The 26,846-nt window shown below is 47.5% G+C and overlaps 1 protein-coding gene across 7 annotated transcripts in view; it reads left to right on the top strand.

Annotated features, from left to right (window-relative positions):
- The first annotated feature begins 5,608 nt into the window (after positions 1-5,608).
- Positions 5,609-26,846, top strand: part of DTNB (dystrobrevin beta) — a 99,523-nt gene continuing 78,285 nt past the window's right edge. For 3 of the 7 annotated variants that reach the window (XM_083432628.1, XM_083432627.1, XM_083432624.1), the window contains exons 1-5: positions 5,853-5,907; positions 20,747-20,814; positions 21,899-21,979; positions 24,146-24,359; positions 26,162-26,247. In XM_083432628.1, coding sequence (XP_083288754.1) covers positions 20,748-20,814; positions 21,899-21,979; positions 24,146-24,359; positions 26,162-26,247 — 448 coding nt within the window. In that variant the 5' untranslated portion in view covers positions 5,853-5,907; position 20,747. Of the gene's footprint in view, positions 5,908-20,746; positions 20,815-21,898; positions 21,980-24,145; positions 24,360-26,161; positions 26,248-26,846 lie in introns of all 7 variants that reach the window. The other 4 variants (XM_083432626.1, XM_083432623.1, XM_083432625.1 and 1 more) reach the window with 3 other exon arrangements.

The raw sequence follows: 26,846 nt of genomic DNA, 5'->3' as shown, positions 1-26,846 counted from the left end.
GAACGCAGAACTTGTGGTCTGGCCTCATTATCAGTTTGTTTCCTCCTTCCCCTTCAATTTTAGGTTTGGCTGTCATTGTCTCTCGTGGTTATTTTGGATTCCACTTTGTCTCATCTCCCTTTTGTTCACGACACAGTGAAATTCTGCCATTATTATTTTGAAGCTTCTTTCAGTTCTTTCTCCTGCAGCAACCCAGTAATTCCACAAGCAGACACACTGGTCTTATTTGGTCCTGCCAGGCACATCTTCTTTGCAAAATTCTCATCTCCATTTCTTTTGTCCATTTGCAGACTGCTGCTGGTCTTGCTTTTTCCTGCTTCCCAGTTTGATATTTATCCTCTTTTCTGTGGTCCATGTTTCATCCCTTTTGGACTTTATCTCCTTGGTTGCCTCCTCTGCTTCTCTACACTGTAGTCTTGTCTCTGTTCCCACGTCAGCCCCAGGCCCAGATCCTTCTGCCCCTGCAGTTCCCAGCCCTCCTCACCTCCCAGCCTTGTTGTCGTTTAGTCGTGTCCGCCTCTTCATGACCCCCTGGACCAGAGCACGCCAGGCCCTCCTGTCTTCCACTGCCTCCCGCAGTGTGGTCAAACTCATGCTGGTAGCTTCAAGAACACTGTCTAACCATCTCGTCCTCTGTCGTCCCCTTCTCCTTGTGCCCTCTATCTTTCCCAACATCAGGGTCTTTTCCAGGGAGTCTTCTGTTCTCATGAGGTGGCCAAAGTCTTGGAGCCTCAGCTTCACGATCTGTCCTTCCATTGAGCACTCAGGGCTGATTTCCTTCAGAATGGAGAGGTTGGATCTTCTTGCAGTCCATGGGACTCTCAAGAGTCTCCTCCAGCACCAGAATTCAAAAGTATCAATTCTTCGGCGATCAGCCTTCTTGATGGTCCAGCTCTCACTTCCATACATCACTACTGGGAAAACCATGGCTTTAACTACACGGACCTTTGTCGGCAAGGTGATGTCTCTGCTTTTTAAGATGCTGTCTAGATTTGTCATTGCTTTTCTCCCAAGCAATTTTAATTTCGTGACTGCTGTCACCATCTGCAGTGATCATGGAGCCCAAGAAAGTAAAATCTCTCACTGCCTCCATTTCTTCCCCTTCTATTTGCCAGGAGGTGATGGGCCCAGTGGCCATGATCTTAGTTTTTTTTTATGTTGAGCTTCAGACCATATTTTGCGCTCTCCTCTTTCACCCTCATTTCACCCAGCCTACAGAGGGCCAAAGGACATACCCCCCACCCCTTTTGCCATGTTGCAGCAGACCCTCCTCTCTCTTTCTCTCTCTCACTCTCTCTCATATCGTGAGCTTGCACTCTGCAGAGAGCTTGTAACCGCTCCTTTTCTTTAAAAAATGAAAAAGCAGTATATAAATAGTTTTTAAATCCATTTTGGAAAAAGCTATATAAATCTTTTTGCCTGTTTGAAAAAGCATGTTACTAATTATTGGGGCTCAAAGCAGGAGCAGGACGGGGCCAGGCTAGGGGAGCAGGGAGAGTAATCTGATTGCTTATCAGATTATTGGAAGGAACAAGATATAGCAGGCATCTCTCCTAATGAATGAATAAAGCAAATGTCAGAAATGCCAGCTGTGCTCCTGAACGTCTTTCTGGGGCCACCATGCTGGGTCTCTTGACCTTGGTGACACTCCCACCTGCCCCATTGAGCCAAGTGCAACCAGAAAGGGGGGGGGGGGGAGGAGGCAAGGGCCAGCTGGGAACCTGAGAGCATCTTCCTGCACGCTGCTGATCCTTGTCCAGCTTTGATGGGCCAAATTGTCCTGAGCAATTCCTGCGAGCTGCTGCTGCTGCTGCTGCCTTCTCACCCTGTTGACCCTGGCTAGAACTCCCAAGCGGATTCTCTTTCGCCCACTCTCATTAAGCTCCGGCACTGGATCAGCACCTCGGCCTCCTTCCGTCCTCCTTAATGGCACTTCCTCACATGCTTTGAAAGTCGGTCTTCGCCCGTCTCTTCGCTTTAATATTTCATTAGGTTTTTGAAACGTCAGAACTTCCCAAGAAGAATGCATGCCTTCAAGATACAAAACGTATTGTCTCCACTCTTCATAAAGTTACAAAAATGAAGTGGCAAGATTTATACAGGACAAGAGTAACCGGAGTCCAACGTAACATTGGACGGGGATGTCGAAATATTGCAACGAAACTTTACAGAAGTGTTTATTACTTTCAGCTCCACTTCGCCTTGCAGCCTCTCTCCCATCTTGGGTCGATCTCCCTACGCCCAGATCATCATTTTTTCATGTAAGACCTGGGAGTCTCACTAGGGGCAACATCAGCATTGTTCAGAAAACTTCTGCATGACCCAGAAAGCTGAAGGAGTCCAAAGCATTGCTGCATTTCTGTAGCAGAAGAAAACCCCTGGGCTCCTCCAGCTCCTCAGGTAGGCAATGCAATCAGGCAATATTAGCCATTGGGAGGAAGTGGGCTGCCCCCCCCCACCCCAGGGAGAAATTTCAGACAAGTTAAACCAGAGCATATCTCCCCTCCCCACCCCCGTTTCTGGGAGTCTATACTCTGGAGCATGGGGAGGCAAACTAAGGCCTGGGGGCCGGATCCGGCCCAATCACCTTCTCAATCTGGCCCGTGGACGGACATAGGGGCATTGGAATTTGTTCTCCCCCCCCCCAAAAAAAAAATGTAGTCCAGCCCACCATGGTGGATGGGCCCACAGCTGACCCCTGCTTTTGGCCATGGGTAGGCAAACTAAGGTCTGAGAGCTGGATCTAGCCCAATCACCTTCTCAATCCAGCCCGTGGACGGTCCAGGAATCAGTGTGTTTTTACATGAGTAGAATGTGTGCTTTTATTAATAATAATAATAATAATAATACCCCGCCCATCTGGCTGGGCGGCTTCCAACAAAATATTAAAATACTGTAATGAATCAAACATTAAAAGCTTCCCTAAACAGGGCTGCCTTCTCTGGGTTATTTGTGGGGCCTAAGAATTTGTTCTTCCCCCCCCCCCAAAATATAGTCCGGCCCCCCACAAGTTCTGAGGGACAGTGGACCGGCCCCCAGCTGAAAACATTTGCTGACCCCTGCTCTGGAGTGTCCTTCAGGAAATGGTTCATTGAGCCCCGCAGTGCTTGAAAGAACAAAAACTGATGCTTAATGTAATCAGAAGCGCTTGCCAGTGGTTACAGCCTCAGACCAGCCTCAGGGTTCAGGTCTCCACTTGGCCACGCAAGAGCCTACTCTGCAGGGTGGTTGTACGGATGAAATGAGGGGGCAAACCATGCACACCACCCTGGGCTCCCTGGAAAAAAGGGGAGGTGGAAATTAAATCGATTAATTAATTTACGGTGGTTTCAACAGCAAGCATAATGGGAATGCTGTCGAGTCCAGCTGCTTGCTGCAGGCCCTGCAGTCGTGTGCCAGGGATTCCCACATTAAGTAACCAAACAATGAAACCCTGTGTTGCAAACAATTATCAGTAATATCCAAGGCAACACGATGATCAAGTACAACAATGCAATGGGTCGGATTCTTATCTGGTGAAGACAAGCCGCAAAGCTTTGTTTTATGACATCCAACGCTGCCGAAGTAGTCCAGAAACAGACGTAGTGAACTGTGATTCCAGATATACCCACTGTTTTGTGGAATTCTTCTTCAGCACAGCAGAAGGATACAGAAATGCTTCATAAACCCATCTATATGGTGACCACTGTTCCATAGATATTGTTGTTATACAATTCCATTCACCATTGCTTCTTTCAGAGACTTGCATAGTCTACAAAGACTTTCAGAGACTTATAAGACTTATGTTTATTTGGTTCTCTCTTTTCCAGAGAATCCATCAAGAGTGCGCATTTTGTGACTTTCAGAGATTTAGAAGATTTCTGTTTATTTGGTTTCTCATATTGTTCTATGTTCCGTATAGACTATATAAAGAGTTTATATTGATATTGCATTGTTGTACTTGGTCATCGTGTTGGATATTGGGGATTCCAACATGGCAGAGTTGATCCTGCTCCCCTGCTAACGCCCCAGACACCTCGGGGAGGTCTGCAGGCTGGGAATCAAAGGCGATGCTTTGTTGCCTCGGAGTGGGCAGCTCCGGCTGTGCTCCATCCAGCTGTGGCAGCAGTTTTATTCAGAATGCAGGGCCTGGAAGCCCTGCTTGAGCGGCAAACTACACTGTGGTGATCACACAGGGTCCCCGGACATTTAGGGGTCTATTGATCCCTTTGCCACCACTGAGATTGCTTCCCCGCTGCCACCAACCCGTTTCTCTCGGGTACACACAGAGTCCAGACAGTTAACATTAAACCAAATAAACAAGTTTATTTTATTTATTTATTTATTAAATAAATTTTTATTGTTAAGATAATTCAACATTAATACACAAACATACAAACACACATTTCATACAACATACCTACATACATACAACATACCTACACTCAATCCCACAGATAATTCCCATCACCATCCACCCCTCACCCTTTGTGTTAGACTTCCAATCTACTCAATTGCAATTTCTTTCCACTTCTATTACTTTCTTTTGCACACCTTTAACCTAATTTCATACTTCTTTTTCTATTACACATTGTTATCCATCTTATTTAGTATTCCAATATTTGAAATGAAACTTGTTTATTCTAATAGGAGTTCTGATTTTTCGATATAGTTTTGCAAGTATCTTTTAAACACCTTCCAGTCCCTGTCTGCCTTCTCCTTTGAGATCCTTCCAAAAGTACCACTTTCTGGCTTGCCAAATTATTGGAGTACTACAATATATCCAAAACAATGGGAGAAATTGGAAACAAGTTTATTTGATAAGCCTTAACAAGTTTATGGTTTCTCAGATAATATTCTTGTCAGTTTCTTAACCTGAGTTTCTTTACCGCCCTATACCTTCCTAATACCTTCTGACTGATTATCTCAACTGCTTGACTCCTCGTAACAGATTCTCTCCCTCTCTCACACCAGACTAGCCCAACCCACAGACATATCCTCTCTCTGTCTCTCCTCTAACTCCAGACTGACTCCTGAACAACTCCAACTCCTCCCTTTGGGTTCCCCCTTGCCAATCACTTCACACTCCTTTAACCCTTTCCTTATGACCCAGCATGATGCCACCTAGGAGGGCAAACGCCACATACACTTCCCAGAATTCTTGGAAGGGCTCCTTTTCCCTGACCTGCTACCTTTCTGCATGCGGGGAGCTCGTCACGTGCTGCGGGGCGGGGTCTCCGGTCCTGCGGCAGAGACCTTTGCGCATGCGCCCTGCAGGCCGGCCTGGGCGGGGAGGCCTCGCTTCCCGTCACCATGGCAACCGGGTTCGGGCGCCGGCTGCGCCTGCGCGTGAGGCGGTTGGCGGGGATCTGCTCGCGCATGCGCCCCGGCTCGCCCTTGGGAGGTTGGGGGGGAGGAGGGAGCGCAGCCCTTGGTCCCTCCCCTCGCGCCCTCCGATTGGCTCCCGCCCGGCGCGGCCGGCGCCGGGGGAGGGCGTGGCTCGGCGGCCGCGTCCTCGCCTCCCCATTGGTGACGCCCTCGGCGGCGGGCGGCCCGGGACGCCTCGCGGGTTGGTCGGCGCGGACGGCCGAGGCCCGGATTGGTCGGCGCGCCGCCGGGGAGGCGGGAGCGCGGGTTGGTGGGCCGCCGCGTCGTGCCTCGGGCGCGAGCCTCTCGCAGCCGCTGCCGGAGGGGAAGCCGAGCCGGGAGGAGGAGAAGGAGGAGGGCCGGCCGAGAAGTAAGTGGGCGGCGAGGAGCCCCGGGGCTCCCTCGGGAAACGGGCGGGCGGCGCGGGCCCCGAGAGACCCCCCCCCCGTCTCCTTCTGAGGGGGCGCCGTCCTGGGTCACGCGGGGGCGGGAACCGGCCTGGGACGCTTTTCCCCGGCTCACAGCCTGCGCTTCTTCCCGCCCCGACAACAGCCCCGCCAGGTCGGGCCCGAGGGAGCCCTTTTCTCCCGCGCCCCTTCGGGTGGGCTCCCTCCCGCTCCCCCCACCCCTGGTGCGGATCGCAGGCCCGGCGGGAGGGAGGGAGGAGGGCCGGTCTGGGCGCCACGATGCGTTTCTTAGCCTCGAAGGCAGGCACGGGCCAACTCGGCCCGCCAGATGGTTTGGGACTGCAACTCCCATCATCCCTAGCTAGCAGGACCGGGGGTCAGGGGTGATGGGAGTTGTAGTCCCCAAACAGCTGGAGGGCCGAGTTTGCCTGCTTTAAGGGGCCACGAGGCTCCCAGGGGCGCGTGAATTTGCCCCCCCCCCCCCTTGTGCGCCTCCGCTGCGGATCGCAGGTCTTTCTCGCAAGGGCCGGGAGCGGCTTCGAGGAGGAGGATGAGGGCCAGTGGGCGCTGAGCGGGTCTTCTGGGCACCACAATCCGTTTCTTAGCTTTTAAGGCAGGCATAGGCAAACTCGGCCCTCCAGATGTTCGTGGGACTACAACTCCCATCATCCCTAGCTAGCAGGACCTGTGGTCAGGGGTGATGGGAGTTGTAGTCCCCAAACAGCTGGAGGGCCGAGTTTGCCTGCGCCTGCTTTAAGGGGCCACGAGGCTCTCAGGTTGTTGGTGGTCTTTCCTATGGTACCCAAGCCAGGCAGATCCCCCTCAGTAGTTGCATCTTTCATCTAATTGGCTTTCGGGGGGGGGGAGTGGAAGGGTGCAGGTGGGTAGGAAATGGAAGAAGACCGGGCATTATCTGTGACTCCACATGTGTGCCAGCAATGCCCTGTGGGCAAGCAAGGTCTCCAAGCCATGGAAGAGCTTGCCTCCTGCAGGTGGTCCCTGTAACATAGCAGCAGCTTTGCCTGGTTTTGAGGCACTCCAGGCTGGGCTGCAGAGTTCAGGGCCCCGTTACAGCATTGAGCCAGGGCTGAATTCCTGGAATTCTTTACCTGGGTGAATCAGCACCAGTTGCTGAGGGACAGCACTGTGCCTGCCTGCCTGCCTGCCTGGCTAGCCAGCTTCTGCTGCCTTTGGGGAAAGGCACTGCATCCGGGGACAAAGGGTGCCTTGCATGTCAATGGACGAAATGGAGCGCTGGGGCCCTTCTTTTCACTGAAAAGCAGCCCTGGACGGCTGCAACCTTGAGTGGATGTGCACCGTTGAGATAGACTCTTAAACGAAGGTTGCAGTTGCCAAAACAGAATGTCTTGTTGCCATTTTTGGGTTAGATGGCTCTAAAGTCTTCTTTTTCTTGGACTGACTGTGATTGATTGCCAGCTAAACACATGGCTAGTTCAGATGACAACCATGAGCTAGGTTAACAACTGAGAACTTAAAGGAGAAAATTGACTTGGTCCAGGGAGAGTCCTCCTATATATTGACCTCTTTTTCTTGATGGTAGCCCAGACCATTCATAGCAGAAGAATATTCTTCACAGCTGTGAGCAGGGCAGTGGGGTGGGATAAGTGAAGACAAGCTACAGTAATTAGCTATAACATTGTTCACTGCTCCTGCTCAGGCTGCACAGAAACATTCTCATTGTGCAGATAAAGTATAATGGATAGAATTCTACAGGATGAAGTATTAGTGTGTGAGGTATAAGTGTGTGTCAAGATATGATGGGGATTTCAGGTGCCATTCTGGCACCCAGGCATCTTCACTTGGTCGCAGGTGGCCGGCAGCCAGGTGCAAAATGTGCCTGGCTAATTTTGAACACTGATTCTGATGCTGCATTTGTGAATTTCATGAATTGGAGGGAGTTTGGGTTGGATGACCTTTGAGATCCTGTCAACCTTTATATGTCTATGGTGCCTTGAAGCGTAAGGCACCTAAGGGACTACAGGGAGGCCAGAAGCAAGAGGGCTGAGGAAAATGTGCAGACTAGGCAGCAGAGCAGAGGACCTTTCTTGGAAGAAGGTAGGTGGGCAACAAAGCTTGAAGAGGGGAGGCAGGAGGGCTCTCTGAAGAAACACAAGGGTCACCTGTATAAGGTAAGGGAGGGAAAGAGGCAGTTTCCTGAAGAGCAAGAATCTTAACAGTGGAATATTGGAGGGAGAAAAGGAGAAAAAAGCACTGGGGCACCCCATCACGCAGGGCCACAGAGCCTCCATCTTCCTTGCACTAGGGTCTCCAGAAGATGCGGGGCTCCATTCCCTTCACCCTTGAACTGAGGCCATGATGGCTGTGGCTGGTGGGAGTTGGAATCCAACAGCCTCTGGAAGGCCACAGTTTGCCCATCCCTGGCCTACAGGGAAGTGGGAGGCAGCTGAGGTATGCAAGACTCGTGATTTGTGGGAGTCCAGAGAGCCAAGAGGAGATGAGGCTTCTACAACTCAAATCTCACTGTTGGCATCCGGACTCTTCCTGTTTTATTTTCCGCTGATGCCTCTGTGTTGTGACCTAAGAGCCCATTGATAATAATATCGGTTAACTATGTGCAGGGATCAGTAAATCCACCTGCAGCAGAGGGGGTCCCTTCCTCCTCCAGCAAGCCCACACTGCCCTGTTCCCCATCCATGTGCTGATCATGCTCCAGCCACATTCAATGCCTCCCTCCCGGCTGCTGCTTGAGTTAGTTCCCACAGCCCTTCTCCAGCTTAAGACAAGGCAGATGAACTTCCATCCTATTCCTGAGCTGGTTGTCTTGAATGGTGGAGGATGGACTTTGCTGTATCTGAGCCTAGAATATGTGTGTAAGGGGGTTCCTGTGATTTCACATCCTGAGCATTCTAAGATGATCTGGTCAGATTGTGTAACTCTTCTGAGATGTGGATTTCCAGTACTGCAAGTGGTATAAATTGACCTTGCTGTTTTGTGCAAATGGTTCACCGTAGGCAGCAGCGATGTGGAAGGAATTTCTTTTCCATTGCTTTGTTTTCCGTGGAAAACTTTTCATTTAATCAGTTCATTAGGAGCAATGGTATTTGGCAAGGGTGGCGGTTTCAAAGTAAAATAAACATGTTAAACCAGATCATGCTCGGGGCACCCAAAAATTACCCTAATTGGCAAGAGAAACTCTCCAGTTAATTTTTTCCTGAAATCCCACATCTCCGGGAAGGAGGAAGCCCAAATGCCATGTGGACTCAATGTCCACAATTTGCCCAGAAGGCAGGGCTTTCACTCAACATGATGCGATGGCCAAGCCTCCGTGTGTTTGCCTGGCCTTTCCGCTAAATAATAAATAGGCTATTTCAAAAGAGCAAGTTCAACAGCATCTGTTCCACCCTGATTATTATTGTTGTTGTTATTTATTAATGTTGTAAGTAAGTGTTCATAGGATAGCATAGCAGCCCTTGTAATTGTTTTTTAATTGGATACACGTGTTTTTGCTTTAACGTCTAAAGCTTTTCCTTAGTCCACTTCTGTTGTTTCCATCTTTTATTTTGTCTTCCCCTGTTTTCACAAACAGTTGGAGTATAATTTCAAAATATACATATACATATTCAAAATAAGTACGTAAAAGGGGACTAAATATTTTGTTTAATGCACCATAGAAACCCATTTTGAATTGAAAGCCGCCGGGAGTTTTTTGAATCCCAACAATCTTATTGTAAAAATAAAAGACCAACCTACAGCTCACAAGGTCTACATACTTTCCCATGCAGTGTTTACAGGTACCTTTCATTGAATTCATAATACCCTGACAATGGAGCATATTTTGTTTGTGTGGCCTTTTGATTGGGGAGTCTGACACTATGACTGTTGTACTTGACACTATTAATAGTCTTGCTGCTGAATTGCATAAAAAGAAATCCGAATTGGCCCCAAGTGCTTTTAAAAAAGGCACCAGGCAAGGTTTATCTGCATGATTATCTCTCCACCTCCCTCAGTGCAAGGAAATGTGTGGGGAGATCTGCTTTTTTTAAAGGACAGGTAGTATTTGGAGTTTGAAATTTATTCCATATTTCAGCGTTGCTGCCTTTGAGTGTAAGTGTTAGTGGACTGAGTTCTGTTTCGTTGATTATAATTGTAACATTATCTTTTGAAATGTTTGAGATATATGTATTTTTGGGTTACATTTGCTGCGTTAAATGTGCATTCTGCACTTGTCCTCCTTTGTAATGTTTTATTTTGAAATCTTTAAGATTATGTTTTAGTTTTCTGTTAGTTGTGTTGTCTATATTTGATTTTTGTGTAATATTTTATTCTGGGTTGTTTGATGTTTTAATGTAAGTTGTAAACGGCTTTGAGATTAAATTTCTTTAAAATACAAAGCAGTGTGGAGATGAAATGAATAATAATACAGTGGTGCCTCGCAAGACGAATGCCTCGCAAGACGGAAAACCCGCTAGACGAAAGGGTTTTCCGTTTTGGAGGTGCTTCGCAGGACGAATTTCTCTATGGGCTTGCTTTGCAAGACGAAAATGTCTTGCGATTCCTGGGGGGGGTTTTCGCTCCCCACCCCCTTTTTCTAAGGCACTAAACTGCTAATAGCCTTTTAGCAGCTAATCCGCTAATCCCTTAAGCCTTTAATAGCCGCTAATAGCGCTAATCCGCTAATGGGCTTGCTTCGCAAGACGAAAAAAATGCTAGACGAAGAGACTCACTGAACGGATTCTTTTCGTCTTGCGAGGCACCACTGTAACTGTGCACTGCTTTGTGTTGGTGTATGGAGAAGGACAGCAATATAAAATAAATAAAAAGAAATAGGTTGGCTTCTTCAGCTCTGTCCAAAGTGAAGTTCATAATGTGTTTACCAAGTTAGTAGCTCTGCAGGTCAATTGTAGGCATTAAAATGCTGCTTTGACCAGCTGAGCTGCCTTCCCTCGTGACTGCACTTGCTCCCCTCTGGTCATGGGGCTCGCTCTTTAGGGTCTGAAGAACTGCTTGAAGCTTTCACGTATGCAACTTGGGAGGACGGCTTCAGGAAGGGCAAAGGACTGACATTTAGATGTTTGAAATGTCTTTGGCAAAGCCCTACTCAAGTGTAATGGGCAGCATTGTCTTGGCTATACACTGGCATGGATTGTGAAAGAGTGGGAATGAATAGTGCATTTCATCATGCTGAAAGGTTAAGGGGACGTCATCCTAAGGCTGTGTGCCGCCTAGAATTAGCTTAATGGCAACTCATAGGGGGAAAGTTTAAGCTCGTGTGTGATGCTGAGGCAATCTTTGATCACATTTCAGGCCCTGCATCAAGCTGGGAAAAGACCTTGAACTTCTTAGGAGCCAGTCTCAGAGATTGGTGTCTTGGTACTAAGGCAGTGTCTTCTAGCCTTAATTCTTGCATTGCTGGTTCTGTCTCCCAAAGGACACACTTGAGAAGGAAAAGAACATGGAAACAGTGGTTATATGAAGTTGTGAGCAAACTGCTGTGAAATGCTAGATTATAAAGGTTAGAGTAGGTTTAATGCAGATTCCATAAGTATATAAAACAACGTACAGAAAATGGAATAGGAACTCGCCACTTACGTTCTTCCAGTCGCCAGAAGCTGAAGACACTGTGGGCAGCTGGCCTCTGCAGTCTGCTGCGTCAGGATGGTGGCCAGATTCTCACTCTGTGGTAGCCACACATTGTGGCTAACTACTCTCCCAAGCCTTCTGAGACCACTCCCCAGACCACCCATAAGAACACAAGAAGAGCCCCTTTTGATGCTGACCAGGTGGGATGGCCAGTGTTGAGAGTCACTTGAGGAAGGATGGGTTGGGTGGAGAGACTGTATGTGAGGTTCTGTTGATGAACACTGCACACTTCCTGAGCCTCCTGATATTTGGGAAGCTAAGGAGACAAGGGGGAGAAGGAGTTTTTTAAAAATTAATTTTATCTGTAAAACTTATTTTCTGTGTTATAACCAGAGAGAAGCACTCAAAATGGCTCACGAGACCAAAACAACCCAATAAGCACAGTCTAAAACACCTAAGGGACGCGGGTGGCGCTGTGGGTTAAAGCCTCAGTGCCTAGGACTTGCCGATCGAAAGGTCGGCGGTTCGAATCCCCGCGGCGGGGTGCGCTCCCGCTGTTTGGTCCCAGCGCCTGCCAACCTAGCAGTTCGAAAGCACCCCTGGGTGCAAGTAGATAAATAGGGACCGCTTACTGGCGGGAAGGTAAACGGCGTTTCCGTGTGCGGCTCTGGCTCGCCAGAGCAGCTTCGTCACGCTGGCCACGTGACCCGGAAGTGTCTTCGGACAGTGCTGGCCCCCGGCCTCTTTGAGTGAGATGGGCGCACAACCCTAGAGTCTGTCAAGACTGGCCCGTATGGGCAGGGGTACCTTTACCTTTACCTAAAACACCTGGATGATACCAGATGCCAGGGTTGCTCCTCAAGGGCCTACCTGATAGGCTCTTTTTCGGGGAGATGGAGCTCTGTAGCTCCCTATCATCCTCGCTGCCCTTGCAGCCTGGAATGTCTTGATGCCAAGGCTGGGCAGAGGGAGGGAGGAAAGTGGTTGTGTGCTAGGTAAGGGTGCATGGAGAGTTATGGGCTGGTAGAGTTCACACGCGAATTGAAAACAAGCAGCCAGATCTTCTGGTTTGTGCTGCTTTTTTCCATGGGCCGAGGAATTTTTTTGGGGGGGGGTGTACCCAGAGGATTTGGCGCTCTCTGTTTGCGGCTGCCTCCATCTGTTCTGCTGCAGAACTGGGGTGAGATAAACAGAGTTTTCCTTTCAGAGCTAATGTTCTCTCAGCATACAGCTCTGTTATTCATAAACAGCAACTGCCTGCATTGCTACGTGGGGGTTTTCTTTTACTGAAGGGGGGAGAGGAAGAGGAGGAGAAAAGCTGTTGCCGAAAATGCAATGGCGACACAGTCTTGCATTGGAAGGAGGCAGGTGCAGTTTGTCAAGTGCTGTTGTGCAGCCTCCATTAATTTCAATGGAGGCTGTGCAGTGGAAGCAGCAGCAGCTGTGCTGCAGGGAGCATATTGTGCGTAGTGCCTGCAAAACCAGAAAAGCTTCCAGTCAGCTTATTTAAAAGTTTGCTTTTGACCAGGCTTGAACCGCAACGTGTGATCTCTTCTTCTTCGTCCCCCACTTAAATTTTAAAAAGTCATTTCCAGTATTGCATTGTAATAAGTTTCAGAGCTGGAGGCAATTCAGATCAGTTATTTATTTTTAGAAAATATGACCCTTTCCCTCTTGTTGACTTGTGCTTGTTCCCCAGTCCTTCCCAACAAACTTGGTTTAAGTGGATCTGTGCTCTCCACAGTCCTACTTCTCAATAGCAGCCCATGCTTTCCACCAGTAGAACATGCATGCCATGTCATTGATCCTGCTGTTTCGCTCTACCTGTGGCTTATCCTGCAGTCACTTCTTGCCTTGATTCTGCTGTCTTCTGCCTTGATCCCTCCTGCATTAAAACCAGATGTCAAAGAGAAAAATAACTATTTTACTTTTAAAAGACAGTGGCCCTGTGGAACGACCTCCCTTACAGGGAACCAGGCAGAGGGCCTTCTCGGTAGTGGCACCCGCCCTGTGGAACGCCCTCCTACCAGATGTCAAAGAGAAAAATAACTATTTTACTTTTAAAAGACGGTGGCCCTGTTTAGGTAAGTTTTAAAATGTCTGATGCTGTATTGTTTTTAATATTCATTTGGAAGCCACCCAGAGTGGCTGGGGAAACCCAGTCAGATGGGTGGAGCATAAATAATAAATTATTATTATTATTATTATTATTATTGCCATAGAAGTTCATGCCACTGACCAAAGTGACAGAAAGGCCTCCTTGGCATGAGAGAGAGGCAAGTTTAGGATAGCAATATTAGAGACTCTTGAACCCAGCTAGGACAAGTCCTGGTAACTCTCCATTGTCAAGAAGATCCTTTGGCGCTAGGATAGCCACTTTCCAGATATGTTGGACTTCAGTCCCCATTGGTCCCACTCTGCACGGCCAGTGGTCAGGGATGCTGGGAGTTGTAGTCCAAAGCACCTGGTGGTTGCCATGCTGGATACCCTGGATTAGAGGATTGTGTGGCCTTCTTTGAGATCTCAGTTCCATAATGAGAGAATCTCTCTTGCTAAGCACACCCACGTTGATGCCTTTGGTTCAGACTTGGCTATCTCTGGAAGAGTTGGTAGCTGCCCATGTGAATTCTGTTGTGCTGAAAGAATAGGTAAAGGGACCCCTGACCATTGGTCCAGTCGTGGCCGACTCTGGGGTTGCGGCGCTCATCTCGCTTTACTGGCCGAGGGAGCCGGCATACAGCTTCCGGGTCATGTGGCCAGCATGACTAAGCCGCTTCTGACGAACCAGAGCAGCGCACGGAAACGCCGTTTGCCTTCCCGCTGGAGCGGTACCTATATATCTACCTGCACTTTGATGTGCTTTCGAACTGCTAGGTTGGCAGGACACAGGTGGCGCTATGGGTTAAACCACAGAGCCTAGGACTTGCTGATCAGAAGGTCAGTGGTTCGAATCCCTGCGACGGGGTGAGCTCTCGTTGCTCAGTCCCTGCTCCTGCCAACCTAGCTGAAAGAATAAGCCATGATATATTCCCATGCAGCTCTATGGCACGCTTGTTGCAGGACTGAAACAATGCCGTTGCCTGAAAAGAAATGAAAAGCAGTGGAGTTAGGATGCCTTGCCCCAGCTCTGTATATGAAAATGTGGCACAAGTCTTCTTAGTTTGTTTTTGTTCTTGTTTTATTAGATATGTTGTGTTCTCATTCTGCATTTTTATGCTGTGAATTGCCCCATGATCCTGGGATGAAGGGTGGTGTGCAGATTTAATAAAAATGAAAACAAAGATAGGTACGTAAGAATGTATGCAGTTCACGTGGCTGCCCTCTTCCTTCAGCGTGGCGGACGGGCAGCATGGGGGTGGCAAGAGCTGTGGGGAGATAGTGAGGATTGGGGTGAGTTGTAAAAGGTGGGGAGTTGGCAAGGGGGAGTGGCTGTCTTGCCTAGTGGAGCAAGCAGGGGCAGAGTCCCTGTTGCTCTACCTTTTGTTCGTGTGTTTGTTCAGGGAAGGTCTCCAGAGCAACAGCATATGCAAATGTCACCTAAAAGTAGAATCTCACGTTCTGTCCGTGGTGAATTGTGATTGGACTAGGAGAGGTTTGCCCTCGTGGGAAGAAAATTATACCGTAGTAGTTTTGCAAAACTGAGTCGTAGTGGTGTCGGCTAATGTGCCGCTCGCATCCTACAGGTTGTGTAGGAGAATAGATGGCAGTTGTGTGATTGGAGCAGGGGTTGCACTATAGAATTTATCTCTTAAAGGGTTTGGTCGTGCCGTAGCTAAATGTTGTGTAAGCTCAGAAGGTGTAATTAAGATTCCACAGCCTACACAACAGGCTCAAAATCGTGCACAAAAAGTGAGCTCTGTGGGGAAACCCAGCCAGAAGTGCAGGGTATAAATATCATTATTATTATTATTATTATTATTATTATTATTATTATTATATTTGCTCCCTTCTGCTTTGGCCTAGATAAGATGAACAGGGGCCATAGTTACCTGTTAAGTGCAAGTTTAGTGCTAAATGTCCAGCATAGTACAGTGGTACCTTGGTTCTCGAACTTAATTCGTTCCAGGAGTCCATTCGAAAACCAAGGCGCGGCTTCCAATTGGCTGCAGGAGCTTCCTGCACTCAAGCGGAAACCTCACCGGACATCCGGCTTCCGAAAAACGTTCACAAACCGCAACACTCTCTTCCGGGTTTGCGACGTTCGGGAGCCTATTTGTTCGGCAACGTAAGCCGTTCAGGAACCAAGGTTCCGCTGTACATGTATCTGGATTGGTTAACTTTGAGTTACAGCTCAGAGACGCTCCTGAGGGTGTGGAAATTTCTGTCTGTCAGCCCACTTGAACTCCAGATTTGAATCTCTGTAATTTTTCTCTCTGGCGAAATAATGAAGCTTGTCAAAATAATGTGATGTCTCTCTCTCTGTGTGTCTCTCCAAATCTAAATTTGCAAAGTTGCATCAGAATCGTGCTGTGTGCCCCCCCCCCACCGCCCCGACTGATGAATAAAAAACTTTTGTCCAGTGTAAAATATTTTGGTTGCTTTGTGGACTAAGCCAGTGTGATCTGTGCTTCACTGGGGCCACAGACTGACACCTCCTCCCCTGTGCTCTGCAGCCCTCCCTCAAAATCTGGGGGACCCGCCAGGGTATATTTTGGGGGGACACATGGGGAAGAAATAGAATTCCCAATTGTGACAGCAGATCTAAGCACGCAGAGAAATGGGTACCATCCTAGGTATCTGTTGTATCCTGTTCAATTTCCTATGTTTTTGGCAGGCAGCAAAATAATTTAAAATGGTAAAATGAGTAAAACATTGTAAAACAGTGAAATCTCAGCAGGCATTACTCTATTCTCATGTAATTCCATTAAAAAAATGTACAAATGTAGGAGCTTTGCCTTGTTTTCCAGAGCTGTGTGGCTGCTGTACTATGAAAAGTAGAAAGCAGAGTTATTTTGATGCTTGGCTGATATGGCTGAAGGGGGAATCTTAGGGATAGGTCCACCAGATAAAGCCTTGGAAAACATATATTTTGGGAAATATTGAAATATCTTTCCCTTTAGAGCTAAACTCAGTTTAGTTTAAGGATATAAAATGCAGTAAAGTAATACTGTATGGCACATACGTATATGGAATTAAAAAGTGTAAGTGCCTCACTTTTATTCAAAAAACAATTACAAATGTACTCATTAATTATCTTTCATTTCCAATATCAGAAAAGGAAGTTTATTGCAGTGGGCAAAAATCCATCCATCTGTAAATGCCCTGTAAATGTTGAAAGTCAGGGTATAAATGTTATAGGCAGTGTGCCCTCTATACAATTGCCACCTTCAAAATGCAACACAAGAACCGGCAACATTTGTTTAGCCGAGGTGGCAATGGGATGCATGGCACTTTCCGCTCTTGTGTGGTGGAAGGAGCCTGAGGTCTGCGTCCAGCCTGAGAGATCAAGGAGTGTCTGGAATCTGGATATTGTTGAGCTCAACATTGGCGTGGATTCAAAAGGTGCTTGTGTGGGTAGAATATGTTTCCTTTTGTGCCAGAGGTATCCCCTTCAGTGTTCATCTGCAGCCTCCAGGCCACGTCCCACACCTTTCCTGGTGATCCTCCTAATCCTTGGGAGGGGCTTTTGCCAAGGACACAGGTGACTGCAGTGAGGAAGAGGAGATGCCAAAGCCTTATTAAAGTTTTGAACTCTGCACAATGCTCTTTTGGACGCCTGTCACATTAGACAATATATCCATGAAAATACTCCATCTCAGGCTTTATCCTAATTGGTTTCTGAACCATCAGCTGTCTCTGTTTTTGTCCTTCCGGTTACCCCACCCTGCATGGCCTTAGGACCAGCGGTGGAGAACCTCATGCCTGCAGGCCAGACTTGGCCCAGCAGGTCTCCCAATTTGGCTCACCAAGTCATCTCCAGGAAGCCACACCTGCATGCCCTACACTTGACACTAGACCTGGCATCAAATGTGGGCAGGTAAGGGCAGGGCTTCAAAGGAAAATCAAGAGCTTAAAGTGAGCACCTGGTTGTTTCTTTTCTGGAGCAAAGCATGATCCCACCCAGCCACCTCTCAGCTCACTGGTGGTAGGAGCACACCTTGCTCAAGGAAGGGGACATAGTTTCCGTTTAATCATGGAAACTGTTGGGATACTGCCAGGGAGACAAAGTCCATCATGACTCCATGTCGTCTCCGGACATCCATCAATCTCCCGTAGACACGCAGTATCAGCAATTAGCGACACGAGCTCCAGAAATAACTTCCCACATTCCAGAGCCGAGCACGCTCTATCAGCAGATATGCACAGCGAAAGATGCACTCAGGAGAGCATTATTTACAAGTTTATTCAGCGTTGATCAGAACAAAGAAAAACATGACTGCCTGCTTCAATGTCTCAGGCAGAGAGAGAGAGAGAAACAAAAGCAAAAACACAACAGAAACATCCTGTGAAAACAGGAAATGCGCAGACTCTGTGACTCACAAAGCCTGCTCCCTTTTAAGGTGGAATGGAAATATCCTAACAGAAACCTCTTTTCCCTCCCAGTGCTACATTTTGCAGACTTGGCTGTTGGGTCTTCAAAGCGCAGCACGGGGCTTTCCAACAACCTCCATGGTTCTCCTTCAAACCTTCACTTTGAAATCCTGACAAATGAGGCTTCTAAGTTCAGTATCCCCTGATGTCACTATGATATCAGGTGGTTGTCAAACTTGGTCCACAAGAGGTTGAGGAGATTAAGATTTGGCCTACTGGCCAAAAGGCTTTCTCTTCCTCTGATTTAGGAGAACAAAAAGTATGTACAGATTAAAACAACTTTTTCTGAGCTTGGGGTGTGTGTGTGTGTGTTTTGCTGTATGTATTTCTAAACATAGTGGTTAGTTTATTTCACATGCTGCAGAAGGCCAAGGAATCTAATGCAGACAAAGAGTTTATGTGTATATAGAATTGTAGTTGCTTAGTTTTGTAGATTGCATTCAAATAACTAAGGATTTTGGGTTAGTAAGGGCAACTAAAATAAATAAATAAATAAATAAATAAATAAGAAAGACAGACAGACAGACAGACAGACAGACTGCAGATATATATATATATAGAGAGAGAGAGATTTACCTGGGAGGAATTCCTGTTGAACTTAATGATGCTTACATTGCTATTGTATATCACATGCTAAAGCTGTGTTAGAGGCTGATGACCTGGTCCCTGAGTTCTTACTCAAAAGGAGCTCACACCTGCCGCTAAGAGTCTCAGACACAAACCAGTGGCAAATGTGGCCAGGCAGCTGTTTCCGCCCACACCTGGCCAGGAATCTGGCCAGCTGATTTTTTTAATTTTAATTTTTGCACATCAAATGTTGGACAACAGCTATTTCAGATTTCAAATATAATGCATGCTGTAATACATTGTGTCCTTGGAAGGCGGGGTTGAGTAGGGATTAGAGGCAAATGGTGCTCCGTGTTCCTGACCATCCGATCATCACATTCCCGTTGAGAAAGTATTGCAAAATAGGCCGTTACCTACAGCTGATGAGCTCCAAGAAGAGCGAAACCTGTTAAAATAGGTCCTGTAGTATTGGCCAAGAGAGCAGCTCCTTGGTGTGGCACCCTTGCCCCAGTAAACATGCTCTGGTTATCTCCCGCTTGGACTACTGCAATGCGCTCTATGTGGGGCTACCTTTGAAGGTGACCCGGAAACAACAACTAATCCAGAATGCAGCAGCCAGACCGGTGACTGGGAGCGGCCGCCGAGACCATATAACACCGGTCTTGAAAGACCTACATTGGCTCCCAGTACGTTTCCGAGCACAATTCAAAGGGTTGGTGCTGACCTTTAAAGCCCTAAATGGCCTCGGTCCAGTATACCTGAAGGAGCATCTCCACCTCCATCATTCTGCCCGGACACTGAGGTCCAGCGCCGAGGGCCTTCTGGCGGTTCCCTCCTTGCGAGAAGCCAAGTTACAGGGAACCAGACAGAGGGCCTTCTCAGTGGTGGCACCCACCCAGTGGAACACCCTCCCATCAGATGACCAAAGAAATAAACAACTATTTGACTTTTAGAAGACATCTAAAGGCAGCCCTGTTGAGGGAAGCTTTTAATGTTTAATAGGTTATTGTATTTTAGTGTTTTGTTGGAAGCCTCCCAGAGTGGCTGGGGAAACTCAGTCAGATGGGTGGGGGTATAAATAATAAATTATTATTATTATTATTATTATTATTATTATTATTATTATTATTATTAAACTATGATGCCTCCCTGGGATCACCAGTAAGGCTACCCAGGCATGTGACTTTTAAACTTTTTAAATTATTTTAGCTAATCCTGCCTTCCGAGGCAAAAGTCATAGGGCACGCTTCCACCCGCCCCTTCCCATACCAGTACTTCTACCTTACATTTCCATTTTGACATGCACCTTACTTTTCCCCATCTGATTTCTTACATCAGAAAAATAACGAGGAAAGAATTTGCATTATCTTTTTTAAATTTAGCATTCCAGAAACTCTTGGCACACGTGAGAATGCATTTAGGCTACTGCTACTCCTGTTTAGAATACCAGGACTTCTGTGAAAGGCAACTGGACAGAAAAGGCAAGGCTAGTTCTTCTTTGCCATATCTCAGGAGCATTGCACGACTGCACTGATCCTGCTAATAGTCGTCTTTCAGAGAACCGACTGAGCAGCAAAATCAGTGGGAGAGGGCAAGCAGGCCATAGGTTCATAGCCAAACAGGTTTTTTTTGTTTTGTTTTGCAAAAACATTCCTTCCATGAAAATAGGAATTCCACTCCTGGGCTTCATGTGATAAAGTTGTCCCGAATGGAAAGAAAAGGTTTTGCTCCTCCAGGGCAGCGGGAGAGGAGCCTCACACCTGCTCCCATTGAAACCTCCTGCACTTTCAGTGTAGACCTTGCAAACAAATGCAAAAATGCTGTCGTCCCAGTAGCTTTTCTGGTGGCTGACGTGGAGGACTAACTTAGCATAAGCAAGGGAAGCATCAGTATTACTCAGACACAATACTGGAGAAGGAGCCACAATGGAAAGCTGCCTGTTTCTAAGTCAGCGCTGTTTGCAAAACGGAGGTGGCAGAAGTTTTTAGTGTCATTTTTATTTCCTAAAGCAAAAGCAACCATCTCACTCCGGTCAGCCTGTTTTGCAAAATAAAGTTGCCCTCTTCTCTCCCACTTGTACCTGTATTTAAAACAAAATCGCAGGAGGAGGTTTCTTTATCTTGCTAGCATTTGCCCCCCCTGCTCTGCGTACATCCCAGCTCTCAGACTACCAAAGTAATTGGCGTAGTTCACTTTGCCTAGTGGTTTCTATGCACTGTTTCCTGTGTGTGACTTTCTAGATCAGATTAATACAGAAACTTCACTGGAACCCCCTGCAGGCTGGCTTAGCTAGAGAAGCAAATGGGGCTGAACCTCTCCCTTTGTGTCTTTAGGATGATTGAGGAGAGCGGGAAGAGGAGGAGAACGATGGCAGAGAAGAGGCAGCTGTTTATGGAAATGAGTAAGTGGAACTCTGCTGTAGCTGACGACTTCACAAAATAGTCTTTTGAAAGCATGTTAAAATGAACCATGGAAAGAGAAGAGAAGTCGCTGGATATTTTAAAGTTTGTAAAATGTTTATTTGAAATTGTAAAACAGAATATTTCATAACACGGGTTTTTTATTTTAATAATAATAATTTTTAACTAAATTGGCTCCACTTGAGAGTTTTGGGGTGTCACATTTCAAAGACCAGGGGTGTTTGTGAAGCTTATACGTTTACACGTTTCAGTCTTCAAATAACATCTAGTGGTTACCTCATCTCATATCCCATGACACCCTAAAGAAGCATTGGTTGAATTCTGGGGACGAGGGTCTACCTTAGCTCTCAGCTTTTGGGAACCCAGCTCCCTGTTCCATGCTTGATCCTCAGTTTCCATCCCTGACCATTTTCCTTGAGATACTTGGGGAAATGCCATCTAGGAGGAGGCCTCTGGTATTGCCAAGGGCAGATGCAAAAACGAGAAAAGAGAGAGAGAGAGGCAAGGCTCTGAGGCTGTTTGCCAACATGTCATGGGGCCTAAAAGACAGGATTCCTTTATTGCTCAAATAGTGATAGATTATTTTTAAAGCATTATTAGGAGAACAAAAACATTGTTTAATCAACATCCTAAAGGCAATTACAGGAACAGGTTAGTTAAATGTTCCTGTGAAAAAGTTTGTTTATTTTTAAGTGTATGAATTGTTATAACGTTTAGCAGGTAAGAACCCCAGAATGCAAGAACCTGGGCAAGACCTTTTTGAGGTCCAGCAAAAACACCACAAATGGTCATCCACTGATTGGAGCTGCGGTGGGTGATTGACATAGGGCATGATGTAGTGTTATATATATTATTATTGATGTTTTCACTGTTGTGCCATTTTAAGTTATTTCATAGGAAACGATTCAGAAAGGAAGTGAAGGAAATTAATAGTTCTGACACAGAATTACCAGCTGTCTTGAAAACTAGGCCAAAAGTTCAGTTGGGAAATGGATTCTGTGCCGGTACGTGATCCAAGGCCTCTTCCCACTATAAGACAAGAACTCTCTTGCTTCTAATTCACAGGGGCTCAGAACTTTGACGTCATCAGATTGTCAACGTATCGGACTGCCTGCAAACTGAGATTTGTGCAAAAAAGATGTAATCGTAAGTGAAAAGTTCCACCCTCTGTAGAAACATCTTAGATAAGTGCACATGTAAAGATTTATCTTCGCATAAACTCCTCTGTGTTGCACTGACTCAGCTCACAATAAGAGCAAATGAACCCCAACCTTGCATTGTTTGGGAGAAAGATCGACAAAATTAAAAGTGGTAATGCCAAGCTGGGAAAAGCTTTCTGTGCCTCCACCTCCTTTGCACAATGTCCTTCTTGTCATGTGCTGATGTGCTCCTGTTGATCCACGCGAGGCACACAAAGACTAGCTTTTATTTGGAAGATCCCATGATGCGCTTTCTTCTGGCCAGGGGACAATCTGGTGCTTTGAAGTACATGCTTGAAGATCACACACAGAAAACTTGAATGACCAAGTGAAGGGCAGTGTTCAGACGGGAGTAAAGTGCTGTAGCTGCGCATAAACCACAGGGCAATGTGCAAGAGAGGGGCGTGTTGAAGAGGCATGGAGAAGGCCGTGTGACTTAGAAATGATGCTGAGAGGAGGAAACAGCCTGCTGGGAGGAAACTCTCTCTCTGTCTGTGTGTAATTGGACTCTCTGGCACTGAGCATGTTCTTGTTAGTTTGGAAATGTCACAGGAAGAGTCTGTTGGGCAGGGTCACGTGGCAGAGAGAAGAATGAGGAGGCTTCTTCCAGACAGCCAGTATTTTGTGGGAGAGATGGAGTGGCATCCTGGGAAATTCAGGTTACACAATTAAAGTGGGCTTGGGCTGCTCCTCCCAGAAAGTGCAGAATAACAATCGCTCGACACAAAAGAATCAGAACAACTCGCTCAATAGACAGAGGATGCCGTGTAACCAAATCAGGATGAGTGCTCAATCAACATGTCATCTGGAAGTCACCTAAGCGATAAAAAAAGAGCAGAGAATCGTTCCTAGAGAATGCAAGGGCCATGGAAAGATCATCATGTGGCATGGCCATATTTGGGGTAGAAAGTAAAGGGTTGGGGCCCTGATCCAGTGGAGCTGAAAGACCCTACCCTGCCCTCTTCCACTCATCATTAGAGAGTGTCACACTTTAGAGAGAAGTGTTGTGTTTTTTCCTGCCATCCACACCCCACCCTTGGGTGGCTGGCCCATCCTCCATTCCCCCCCCCACTCCATGCAAGGGGGCAGTCGCTTGCTTGCAAGCAGAGTTCAGTGGACTAACAGCCTCCCCCCCCCGCCCTCTCCACCCTTCCCTGTTAGAATAAGGAAAGTGTGGCTGTTCTCAAGGGGCTTCTCTTTGTGTTTTGCCACCAGGGGCTGCTGTATCTGTGGAAACAGCACTATGGGGACATCTGGTAATGGGAAAACAAGCAATTGTGGCTTAGCTTTAGGTTTACCAAGCAAGGGAACTGCGTTTGGGGAGGCAGGCAGGCAGCAACGCCCAGTTATTGAATCCAGACAAGATGCTGTATTTGCAAGATGCTGTATTTGCCTTGTTTAGTGCGACCTAGAGGGGAGTGGTGCCACTCACCTTACTGGATTTCTGTCCTGTTTCCTAGCCAAAATGCATCCCCCAAAGTTGATGCAATGCATCCTCAGTCTGCCAAAATATACATATGCACGTGGCCACGCTCATGCTGCCTCAGTGCTGGGGCCAAGGAGGCTGGTTGTGGGAGGCTGACTGGGGGTGGTGAGGGGCTGCAGTTTCTCCCCACACCCCTTTTTCCTCAGCCAGGCTTTCCCCTCTTCCTTGTGTACTGATAAGGCAAGCGCAAGTCTACACCCAACCCTGGACAGCCAGCCACAAAGATTGGCCATGTAAACTGCATTTCAGTCTTGCAACACCAAGTTAAGATTGTGAATAGAAATGCCCAGATAATCATGGAGCCTCAGCTCTGGCAGAACCCCTGGAGAAAGCTGGCAGAGAGCAGCTTGACTCTGTTGGCTGAAGAGTTAGCAGAATGCACAAAGACTCATAAGAGTTGAAGGGACCCAAGGGGTCATCTAGTCCAACCCCCTGCAATGCACAAACTGCAACTAAGGAATCCCCAACAGATAGGATAGCCGTCCAGCCAGCCACCCACATGAGCTGTGCCTGTAGAAGGAAATTCCTGGAAACGTCGCTGTGTTTTACGGTAGGGATGCTTCATAAAAACGCAGCCGAACTTGCATCAGTTAGGAGTAAAACTTATCTTTTCCCTTTCCCTTCCAGTTCACCTTGTGGATATCTGGAATATGATAGAAGCCTTCCGAGATAATGGCCTTAACACATTGGATCACAACACGGAGATCAATGTGTCTCGATTAGAAACCATCATTTCCTCCATCTACTACCAGCTGAACAAACGCCTTCCTTCTACTCACCAGATCAGCGTGGAGCAATCCATCAGCCTTCTCCTCAACTTCATGATAGCAGCATATGACAGGTCAGGGGCTTCTCTCTCCTCCAGGCTGCATTGCTTCCAGGCAGCCACTGCGTGGGCTGGGGCAGAGCCTGAGGCCTTGGGCACCCCTGGGCTAGAGCAGGCTTTTGGCCCTTGACAGAGAATCACACCCGTGTTTCATCCTCAGAGCCCTTCTTTGAGCAAGGCGGTTTATCCCCCTGTGGTGTCTCGGTGTTCCTTCAGGCTGCAGATCCAGACAGATTTGTGAGCTCATGTGCTATAGTCATCTGCTCTGTCAGCAATTAAAAACGGAGCGAATGTTCCTGCTGCAAAGTGAGCATGGGCCTAGGGCGTGACCTTGCAGCACACACACACACTTCACACCCTGTTGCTCAGTTTTGGATTCCGCACGCCAAGAAATCTGACCAGTTGAAAGGTTATAGAGGGTGATGGGATTTTTTCCATCTGAATGTGTGGATTCAAAAACTACATTTTTAAAATGGTGCAGTCCAATTCCATGAGGCTAAAAGGAGCCTTCCTCGCAACCTCTCTCCAAAGGAGCCTTTACACAAGCTGCTGGGGGGGGGGTGGAAATTGCTGCAGCGGTTGTTGCAAAAGGCTGGCTGTGGCTAACGTTTCCCCATGGAGTTGCACACCCAAGTTACGCGTTCTGTGCTACTGCAGGGGAGAGCATGTTGTACCCAGTTGTGGGTACCAGCCCCACCCCTTCCTAGTCCCTTCGGCCTCTTTCCTTGGGGCTGAATATGAAGGTGAAGCAGCAGTTTCACGCGTGAATCTCCAGTAGTCAACCTCCATATCCCCAATTTTAGGCCGTAGCGGAGCAATGTGTAAACCTCTAATCCCAGCCAAGAGCAGGAGAGCCAAAAACTCCTCAAGATAGGCTTTGCTTCATTTCACCTGGCTGGCAGCTGTTGAAGTTTTTCTGCTGTGCATGTTGGAACAGTGTGCACTCTTGGGCAAGAGAGATGGAAAACTTGGCTTTACTGGCAGGGAAGACTCTGCTGGTGTTTCGGATGGGAGCTCTCTGTCTTTCCGCAGCTGCCCTCTCTGGTAGAAACTGCTCCTCTTCCTCCTTGGTGGTTGCAGTTGGGAGGCAGAAGACTTTGTAGACCAGAGGAGGACAAGTTGTGTCGTGATGGAAGTCCAATAACGTATCACAGGATCTGTTTACTTAATATTTCGAGACTTGGGGGCTGATAGCATCCTTGGGAGTCCTTCTTCCTTTATAGCCTTCCTGTGTGTACAAAGTAGCCCAGTCAGTGCAGAAGAGGCTTCTCTTACCAGAAGACCTCTTGTCTTGCTCAGGTGGCAAGCATGCTCTCATCCTCAATCGGCTGAGGACCTCTGTGCATCTTCGTTCTGCTAGGAGTGTTTAAAAAGCATGTCCCTTTCCTTTATGGCGATAGAATCACGTTTGACAGCATGGATGCAGGCAAAAACATCTCAGCACATCTCATTATTCCGATAACCTCTGTTGGGCACAGCTAACAGAAGCCCCTCTCTCTCTCTCTCTCTCTCTCTCTCTCTCTCTCTCTCTCTCCACACACACACACACACACACTGCATAAGATGTTCCACCCCATGACCAGCCAGGAAAATGTGGGGCAATTTTCTTTCTTGGACACTTTCTGAATGTTGCTCTTGTGTTGTCCTGCTGAATAATCTGTGTCTGTGCATGAATGGATCATAGACTTGCTCCTGTCACAACGTGCAGCTTCCGGGTTGCAAGTTGCCTTGAGCATGGTTTTAGCTTTGGAAAGGCAGCATAAAAATAAAATGATTGATTGATTGATTGAACTGCAGTTTTGTTTTGTTTTTTACAGTGAGGGCCACGGAAAGTTGACGGTGTTTTCCATAAAAGCCATGTTGGCAACCATGTGCGGTGGGAAGATTCTGGACAAGTTGAGATGTGAGTATTTTAAGGAGATAATTCGGGGTAGGTGGAAGGATACTGCATAATGCTGTCCTTAAAAGGAAAAAAAATGCCCCCCCCATCAGCTGCAGAAGCTATCCTTTGCTTTGTGTTCTTCTGCTTACCTGTTCAGTAGCAAGAAGGCAGGAAGAGTCTACTGAATAAAGTTCCTGGATCAGACCCTTGTCCACAAGTATCACTGGAGTTATGTGAGAATGAGAAAAACTTTTCTCTGAAGACTTGAGGCTCAGCTGAGAGTAGCAGTGTGGGGCAGGGGAGAGTGCCTGTCATTTCTCCCCTTGGTCTTGCCTTCTGGAAGGCCTGGTGCTGACTGGGAACACTTTGGGGGGTTTCCCTGGTGAATGGGAGTCAGCTGTTCTCCCGCTCTGGGCAGGCCTCTCTTCTGCTGCCTTGGCCGCCTCAACCCTTCACTTTCCCCAGTTCCAGCCCACCAGAGTTTCTCTCGTCGTCGTCTTCCATTGGACGCCCTCCTAAGCCTCCTTCGCCCGGGGACTTGGCTCTGCTTTCTCCTGCCAATCCCTGAGTGTCCTTTTGCAAATAACTGACTCTGCCTGCTCAGTTTGCGGCACACCTGC

Source organism: Podarcis tiliguerta, assembly GCF_965153285.1.
Source record: "Podarcis tiliguerta genome assembly, chromosome: 3".
In the NCBI taxonomy this organism is placed as follows: Eukaryota; Metazoa; Chordata; class Lepidosauria; order Squamata; family Lacertidae; genus Podarcis; species Podarcis tiliguerta.
The sequence above is the reverse complement of the archived record's forward strand: the minus strand, read 5'-3'. Positions and strand labels throughout refer to the sequence as shown.